Below are 9,867 nucleotides of genomic sequence, written 5' to 3'. Positions count from 1 at the left end.
AGCTTGTGACCGTTATTTCTTGTCACTCCTGGTAGTGCTCGGGGGAACAGGGACTCTCCCAATGCCTGCTGGTCCCCCCTGACTAGTTTGTAAACAGCCACTAGATCCCCCCTCAGCCTTCTCTTGTGGAGGCTGAACAGGTTCAGGTCCTGTAGCCTCTCCTCGTAGGTCCTGCCCCGCTGCCCCCTGATCATGCGAGTGGCCCTCCTCTGGACTTTCTCCATGTTGTCCACATCCCTCCTGACGTGCAGCGCCCAAAACTGGATGCTGTACTCCAACTGCAACCTGACCAGTGTCGCATAGAGGGGGAGGATCACCTCCTTGGACCTGCTTGAGATGCATCTGTGGATGCATGACAAGGTGCGGTTGGCCTTCCTGACCGCGTCCCCACACTGTCGGCCCATGTTCATTTTGGCATCAATAATGACTCCAAGATCCCTTTCTGCCTCTGCACTGACAAGAAGAGAGCTCCCCAACCTGTAGGTATGCTGCTGGTTCTTCCCCCCTAGGTGCAGTACCTTGCACTTGTCAGTGTTGAAACCCATCCTGTTCTCATCTGCCCCCACCCCTGTAACCTGTTCAGGTCCGATTGCAGCCTATTCCTCCCTTCTAGCATGCCCACTTCTCCCCACATCTTAGTGTCGTCTGTGAATTTGAACAGGGTGCTTTCTACCCCCTCGTCCAAGTCACTGATGAAGATGTTGAACAGTGTGGGCCCAAGGACCGAGTCCTGCAGAACCCCACTGCCCACATCCCTCCAGATCGAATAAGACCCGTCCACCACCACTCTCTAGGTGTGGCCCTCCAGCTAATTAGTGACCCATCCAACTGTGTAAGTATTGACACCACAGTCTCCTAGTTTTTTAATGAGAATGGGGTGAGAGACAGTGTCAAAGGCCTTCCTAAAGTCCAGAAAGACAGTCAGAAGGCAATAGATAGAATCATACAATCATAGAAAATTAGAGTTGGAAGGGACCTCAGAAGGTCATCTAGTCCAACCCACTACTCGAGGCACGACCATCCCCAACTAGATTATCTCAGCCAAACCTTTGTCTAGCCGGGTCTTAAATTCTACAACCCTGATTCACACTGAGTATTTTTACACATTCTTTTATACACAGATGCACTCCTTCACACTCCATGGCCTGTTGTCAGCAAAAAGCACCTGGGACTGCACAGAGACAATTTTGTCAATGACCTCTAAGTTGGATCATAGCAAGGTTCACTGCTGCATCTCAGTTTTATAAAATGAAATAAAATAATGAGTTTGTATTAGATATTAAGAAGAATTTCTCTTTAGAAGGGAGACTCCACAACCTTCCTGGGTAACCTGTTCCATTGTTTTACTAGCCTTCTGGTGAGAAAAGTCTTCCTAATATCTAACCTAACTTCCCTTGCTGCAACTTGAAACCGTTGCTCCTTTTCCTGTTATCAGGCACCACTGAGAACAGTCTATCTCCATCCTATTTTGAACCCCACTTCAGGTATTGGAAGGCTATTATTAAATCCCCTCCACATCTCCTATTCTCTAAACTAAACAAGCCTGGTTCCCTCAGTCTTTCCTCATAAGTCATGTGCCACCAGCCCCTTCACCATTTTTGTTGCCCTCTGATGGACTCCCTCCAGTTTGTCCACATCCTTTCTGTAGTGGGGGGCTCAAAACTGAACACAGTACTCCAAATGTGGCCTCACCAGTGCTGAATAGAGGGGGGAAATCACTTCCCTTGACCTCCTGGCCACACTCCTACAAATGCAGCCCAGTATGCTGTTAGCGTTCTTGGCAACAAGGGCACACTGTTGGCTCAAATTCAGCTTAATGTCCACTTTGCACTTGTCCTTGTTGAACCTCATGAGCTTGCTTTTGGCCCAACCCTCCAATTTGTCTAGGTCAGTCTGAATCCTAGACCTACCCTCCAGTGTATCTATTACTCCCCCCAGCTTGGTGTTATCTGCAAACTTGCTGAGGGTGCACTCTATGCCATCTTCTCGGTCGTTGATGAAGACATTGAACAAAACTGGCCCCAGGACCAACCCCTGTGGCACTCCACTTGATACTGGCTGCCAAGTAGACATCAAGGCATTGATTATTACCCTCTGAGCCCCATCCTCCAGCCAGTTTTCTATCCACCTTACAGCCCACTCATCCAGCCTGTAGTTACTTAGTTTGCCTGCTAGAATGTCATGGGAGATGTTATCAAAAGCCTTGCTAAAATCAAGGTATACAACATGCACTGATCTCCCTGCATCCACAGAGCCAGTCACCCCATCATAGAATGCAATCAGGTTGGTCAGGCATGACTTGACCTTGATGAATCCACACTGACTGTTCCTAACCACCTTCTTCTCCTCCCACTGCTTAGAAATGGGTTATCAACATACTAGTAGAAACCATTTTTGTTATCCTTTTCATCCCTTGCTTGCTGCAATTTCAATTGTGCTTTGACCTTCCTGACTTCATCCCTGCATGCCCAAACAATGCTCTTATATATTTCCTAGTTATTTGTCCAAATTTCCACTCCTTATATGCTTCCTTTTTGTGATTAATTTACTGAAAAGTTCCCTGCTAAGCCAAGCTGGTTTTCTGCCATACTTGCTGGTCTTCCTGCACATCAGGATGGTTTCTTCCTGCACTCTCACTAAGGCTTCTTTAAAGTACAGCAAGCTGTCCTTGACAGCTCTCCCCCTCAGACTGGCTTCCTAGGGGATCCTGCTCATGGGGTCCCTGAGTGAGTCAAAGTCTGCTTTTCTAAAGTCCAGGGTCCTTACTCTCCATCATTCTTTTCTTCAGGCTCCTGAACTCAATCATCTCATGGTCACTGCTGCCCAAGTTGCCATCCACTACTGCATTTCCCCACCAATTCTTCCCTGTTTGTGAGCAGCAGATCAAGAAGAGCATGGCCCTGAGTTGTCTGCTCTGTCACTTGCACCAGGAAGTTTTCCCCAATACTGTCCAAAAAACTTCCTGGATTTCCTGTGCCCTGCCGTATTGCCCTCCCAGCAGATGTCAGGGTGAGTGAAGTCCCCCATGAGAACCAGGACTTGTGATTGGGAAACTTCCACTAGCTGTTTAAAGAAATCCTCATCCACCACTTCTTCTTCATCTGGTGGTGAGGTGATGGGAGTGCCTGGGAATAGGCTGGTTTGCCCCGGGGCAACACAGGGAGGTGGCAGGAGGCTGGCTGGGAGTGCTGGGAGCTGAAGAAGGTGGCGGGGATGGTGCATGGGACACTGGAAGCCCAAGCAGGCTCAGGGAAGTTCAGGCTCAGCAGGCTTCCAGTGCCATGAACCCAGCTGCTCTTCTGCCACCTTCCCACTCTACTCCAAGGACAAGCCAGCCCATTCCTGGGCAGTCCCAGGCAGCAGGGACAGTGCATGGGGCACTGGAAGCCCTGGCAGGCTTGCGGAACAGTTGAATCCAGCCAGGTACTGCCTCCAAAGCAGGGTAGAACCCAGCCTGCCTGGGCAGCCCCAGCGGGTACCACCACCACATAGGGAAGGACCAGGGGCCCCCACAGCTCAGGAGCCACTCAGCCTACTGGTAGCTTGCCCTCTGGCTAAGGGAGAAGCAGGCAGGTGCTACACAGACAAAAAAAAAAAAGGACTGGGCCCCTTGCCTCTTCTATCTTTAGCGGGAGCCTGCAGCCTCCAGGCTCCTGCTAAAGGCAGAAGTGGCAAGGGGCCTGATCCTTTTTTTGGTTTAGCCTGCCTACCTCTCCCTTGGCTAGAGGGTGAATTTTCAGATTAGAGACTGGTAGCAACGGTGGAAACTAAACAACATGGGGATGTGTTGTAGTTTGCAACATTGCAAACTTATTTGAAGCCCCCAAACTTTTCACACATGTAATGTGTGTCACTCATAAGCCACACAAAAGAAATTTTTGTCACATGTACATGGTGATGATCATTATGTGCACATATGCCCTAGCTGATTTTTATATAGCTGGTATGACTTTGTAGAGCTAACAGGAATAACAACCCATTCCTGGAGTCAATAAAGTCACCAGTGCAGGGAACAAATACATTTTGATTAAAAACATTTTGTTTGTTTGTTTGAAGTCACTGTTCTCACCTACCTGCATTTTAATGATTTGGTGTAGAGCATATTGAGCAGTCCAATACATGTACAATCAAAATAGACTCTTCACATTGATTTAAAGACCTGAAAGACCAGGTCTTAGTGTGAGGTTTAGAATTCTGCTAAGGCTGGTCTGTAAAGTTATATCTGAGCCTTTTCTCTCTTTCTCTCTCTCACATACTGTCTCTCTTCCTGTTCTGTTTTGTCCCATGGAAGGTTTTGGTTGGCGGTCCAAGATCTCAAAAAACAACCTCTGCAAGATGTAGCCATCAGAGTGGAGGAAATCTGGCAAGAATTTTTAGCTCCTGGGGCACAAAGTGCCATCAACCTGGACTCACACAGCTATGAGAGAACAAGCCAAAACGTCAAGGACCCGGGGAGGTATACCTATGAAGATGCACAGGTTGGTTTGGGGTTTTTTATTTAACTAAAGCTGCTAGTTTGTCTGTGCTTTCAAATGTTTTACTGCCACATTATACTCCACTGACTTAAAAAGAGAAAGAGAGACACTTGGAAGTGATTTTTGGAGCTTTCCATTCCAGCTCGGCATATGATATTTCTTTGAATCTATCAGCTTTAACAGGCTAATGCTCCTCTGGGAGCAGATGGTCTTAAGCTTACAGATCTGCAAGGAGCATTGAGCTGAAGCAATGGTCCAATCAAAGCAGTTGAAAGGAAATTGTGAAGTTTGGTTAGTCATTCTGGACTTCCTACCCCAAAAGCTTATCACATACAAGAACTGCTATCACATCAACCCTCCCTGATTGATACATATTTATTTTACCATATTTATTTTTAATTAAGAAGCAGCAGCTCCACATGGTGTGACTAGAAACATTTCTGTCAGACCATGCACCTGGAAAACTTGTAGGCTAGTGATCCGTAAGGTGTTTTAATCCCTTCTCATTTAGAGCTCCTGATTCATGAGGGAAAAGTGCAGATAAACTGTAAACAGAAAATGCCTTTAGGCAGGGTTTGAATTATGGGGGAGGTTGGGAGGGAGCTGGGCCCCACCATAATAAATGTGAGCCCCCTGTAACATTTGAAAATCAAACCTGGGGTGGGGGGGGGTGTCCAATTTTATTAGGACATCATGATGGGAAGCCTAATTTTTTTGCAGACCCCGCCCCAAGAGTCAAATTGTAATTCAAGCCCTGCCTTTAGGAAAACGGATAATCTATTAAAAAATTCCTCCAAGTTAGAACAAAACTTCACACCCTTCTAGAAAGTTGACACGTCATTATACATAGGCCAAAATGGACACATGGAATAGGAGATTAGTTAATAAATAAGAACAAAAAATAATTTTAAAATATTTTTTCATAATCAAAGCAAAGTGAAATACAGCAAATACAAAAAAATGACATTTTTTAATAAAAATGGCATTCTAAAGTGATGTTTTAAATGTTGTATTAACATTGATGTATGCTGTGATGTATTTTTGGACCATTCTTGTAATGCTTTTTATATGGTTACATAAAGAGTTGTGTGAAATACTGTGTTCCTTTGAACTTACAGTCTTGATCCTTGGACCCAGGTAAAAAGGGATGTGTTCAAATCCGAATTAGTTTCCTGTCTAGAAAATATAGGCCAAAGCTGTCAGAGACAGGACAAGAGTGAGGTCCAAGTAAATGGATTACAATTTTTAATAGAATTATTGAAAGCAAGACTGACAGCTTGACAATGAACATTTAATCAGTAGAAGATGACAAAAATCTAAACTTGGACTGATCAATTCACAATTTTAAATGCTGACAATAAAACTGAGCGGGAGTTCTTCAGATAAGTTTTAGGTAGGGGCAGGGGCTTCCCTGATAGATTTTATTACAAACAGTTTTTACAGTGTCTGATTGCCCCAGTTTGTCTGTTACATATAATGGAAATAGTCCAATGGCCAAGAACTACAAGGCCACAATGAGAGCTCTGCCTGACTTTCATCCTACTGGAGATCACATCCCGGTCAATGAAAACATTCCAGAGATAAAATTCAGAGGATGTTTGTGGGGAAGATTGGTGCCTATAGATGTGCTCATTCATGTTCTAATTAGAATGTGTTTCAGCAAACTCAATTTGGTGAGTATGCTCCATGTTCTAATTAGAACACTTCAGCATTGCCTCACTGTCATGTGTATTAAGCCCCCATGCATTTTCAAAATGGCCGCAGGGGAACTTTATCTAAGCCTCATCGAGTGAGCTTTAGATAAAGCATCCCACAGCCATTTTGAAATGTGTGGAGGATTAATGCATGTGACAGAGAGCCATTTTAATTAGAGCGGCTGTTCGGGAACTGCTCTAATTAAAATGCCCCCCTCTCCCCGCCCCCCAAGCATGTGTATAGGCAGCTGATATGTCCAAGTTACCTAGCTGTGCACTGAAGAGTCTACAGCCATCATAAAGCCATGCCAGTAATTTCTGAGTCAATTTATAAATTAACAAATGAGGCGACAAACAGAAATAAAAAGAAATATAAAAGCCAGATGCATTTATGGGAAGATAACACAATGACAGCTACCATCACTTCATTCCAAAAAGGATTGTTTCTGGTTGCAATGTCACATTTCATTGGGGCTACATCTGGAGGTGGTTGTTTTAGAGTGGCATGATCTCCCTAGAAGCCCAGCCAGAATAAACTACTCATAACAAAGTACACATTCTCCAAGTAGTATCCTTACATTCTCCACCTGTTCACATGGCGATGACATGGGTGGATTGCAGCACCCTGACGAGTTGTGGGCACCTTTTCCTTTAGCACCATCCTATGAGAACTCACCTATGTCACAATCCTGTGACACCATATGCGGCCAGTGTGGGAGGGAAAATCAAAACACACTAGTGTGGGAGGGAATATCTGAGTGTCTGAATAAAAATACACAAGATAAGAGAGAAAATGCAATGATGTGAGTGTCCTTAGATAAGAGAAATATTCAGTTTACAAAACAGTGCCTTCTTTAACGGCCTACAACTCAGAAATGCTCAGATGTCCTCTCTTCAGTTGAGAATAGAAACACAATACCTGGAGGCACCAGGGCCTGTATACTGAACTGTAAGGCACCACCTTTAAAATTGTTAGGGGCACACAGGAGAAATTAGGAAGGAACAGAAGCATAAGCATAACTGGGATGGAGTAAGAAGGAATATGACAAAGTGTGTTTCAAACCAGTGAACATATGAAGATGAAAAGTTGAAACCATAGCACAGGGGTGGGTAACCTCTGGTATGCATGCTGCAAGTGGCACAGGCAGCCTCTGCATGTAGCATGTGGTAGTCTGGGGAAGGGGCAGGCAATACAGCAGCAGATCAAGCTGGGAGTAGAGCAGCAGATCAAGCAGGGACACAGGGCAAGGGACAGAAAGAGGAGTGGATCAGGCAGGGGAAGGGGAAAGGGGTCACAATGGCACTCATGAAGAACATGAGGCTTAATGTGTGGCATGCCTGCCAAAAAAGAGTTGTCCCTCCCTGCTATAACATACTCTGATATATTTTATGTCACAAATGCCCATGGCATGTTACAGCTGAATGATTCCCTGCCCCAAAGAGCTCAACCAGCCAAGATACAGCCATCAAGAACAATAAGCAAGGATGTAGCAATAGCTTTGCTGAGGAGACTGACATAGAAAGAGCACATGGAAGAAGTGGGTTCTAAACAAAAATGAACCTCAGTTAAAGGCCCTTGATCCCCAGTTTCCCACAGTCTTGAGAGAATCTGGGTTTTGCTAATGAACTGAACTAAAATCTTAAATCCTTGCGTATCAGAAATTTGGAGTATTCAGATTTCCTGTATATAATGAATCTACCCAGTTTGGCGAGCCTATCACTGCTACTCTTATTTAGGGCTGTGCGAAATTTCGCCAGCCATTTCGTTCCGACATTGTTTCAACTAATTTCAAGGTCAAAACAGCAAAATTGGAATGAAACAAAAGCCGTTGAAATAGCCTCGAAACAAAACGAGGCTAGTCAAAACGTTTTGAAAGTCAAAACGTTTCGACCTTAGGCTGGGGATGGGAAGTCAGTCCAGCTGGGCTGACTTCCCATCCCTAGTGCAAGATTCAGCAGGGGACAGGAAGTCAGCCCAGCTGGGTTGACTTCTCATCCCTGGCGTTAGATTGCACTGGAAGCAGCAAGACAGCCCAGCTGAGCTGCTTTCCATCCCCTGCCTCAATCTAGCATGGGGATGGGGAAGTCAGCCCAGCTTGGCTGACTTCCCCATCCCCACCAAAATTTTGAAATAGCGTCAAAACAGCCTTTCCATTTTGACAAAACGGAACAGAACAGCTGTTTCAAATCAAAACAAAATTCGATACAAAACACTGTTCCAGCGAACCATCAAAACTCAAGGCAAAATGGAACGGTGCTGTTCCACACAGCCCTACTCTTCTTACTCCTGTATTCCCCACACTACCATGTATGTATTCACCTGGCCTTGTAGCACCTCTTGCTACTCCAGTCATCATGTCCCAATAGTTTGTTAACTCAAGTCAATTTTGACCAGAATGTGCTGTGCTATTCCACTCCTATGCCCCACCTGCCCATAGTGTTTTGTGGGTGCTCCTCTTTCCTGACCCATTCAACACTTGCTATTGATTCTATCCTGATCCTCAGTACACACAGCCATGTTCATGCTCTTCAATCTCAATATGTAGCACCTACTGTTAGCCTCATTTTAGCCCCTCCAAAGGAGGGACTGCCAATTTAAATGATTATTTTCTGCTCTTGGACAGCTGTCCACTAAGCAAAAGATTATAATGATCAAAACAGTTTTCAGTTGGGACTAAATCAGCTTTTAATATGAGAGCACCATGGGGAAAGGTCAGTTCAATTAAGTCTGTGCACCACTTGCAGGAATTGAAACTCACAACAGTTATCAGCATCATTGAGCAACCAGTGTGACTTCCCAAGATATGAACCACTCAGGACTACCTCCAGAAATAAAAAAGGGTCCACTCCACCCAAATAGCCTCCTTCTACTAATTATGCTGCTGACATCTAAAAGATTTAGATTTAGATTTTAGTTTCTTATATGTGACATTCAGATGGGGTTGTAAATAGAGGGGTAGAGCGGCTTAGTTATGACATACATTAACTGTGCTTGCTTCTGACATTCTCTGTGCTTTTTTTTTTTCAAAACCCCATGTTTTCCAAATTTGTACAAGATTGCTGACCACTTACAATGTCCCTTGCCTTCAGAAAGCTATTAATCTATGTTCCAGTTTTCTAGACCATGGCATTGTAAACCAGTATCACACGAATGCACTGTTTCCTGATAGGAATGCTTGGTTGTAAGATACTTCCTTTGGAGCCAGGCATACTTTAATAAAACATGGTACAAAGTTGCCTTTGAGACTTCTTTCATGGTTTTTAGCAAGGCTTTTTAGCTGTTTGCTTTTCTTTTTCAATAAACCAAACAAGTGTTTCAATTTTATGTTCATTTACCTGAACTAATCTGCTATTGCCTCATATAGAGATGATTTAAGGGAATTTTGCTCTAATCTCAGCTCATTCAAGGACTTTAAATGCACTGCTCAGAAACTTGCTTAATTCCAGAGCAGCTGTAGACCATTATGCCAAACTTCATGCTGCTTTGGATAGAGAGATACATCTGGGCTATTCACAGCCAAGTTCATAGCCCAGCTGCCCAAATGTGGATCCAGTTAGTTTTAGAGATATGAACCCTAAAACATTTTCAGGTGATCAGACCTCAGTTTCATTTTGCAGGTGAGTTTACTGGGAACTGCCATCATCATAGGTTTGAAGCAAAGCTGAAGCTCATGCCTCTGGAGCTTAATCACTCTCTC

At 44.5% G+C, this 9,867-nt stretch overlaps 1 protein-coding gene across 25 annotated transcripts in view; it reads left to right on the top strand.

The window, feature by feature from the left end:
• Positions 1-9,867, top strand: part of RGS6 (regulator of G protein signaling 6) — a 578,846-nt gene that overhangs the window by 513,279 nt on the left and 55,700 nt on the right. For all 25 annotated transcript variants that reach the window (XM_025212001.1, XM_025212004.1, XM_025212002.1 and 22 more), the window contains one exon: positions 4,292-4,478. In XM_025212001.1, the coding sequence (XP_025067786.1) occupies positions 4,292-4,478 (187 nt within the window). The remainder of the gene's footprint in view (positions 1-4,291; positions 4,479-9,867) is intronic.

Source organism: Alligator sinensis, unplaced genomic scaffold (assembly GCF_000455745.1).
Source record: "Alligator sinensis unplaced genomic scaffold, ASM45574v1 scaffold381_1, whole genome shotgun sequence".
NCBI classification, from domain to species: Eukaryota; Metazoa; Chordata; order Crocodylia; family Alligatoridae; genus Alligator; species Alligator sinensis.
This window is presented reverse-complemented; position numbering and strand designations above follow the sequence as displayed.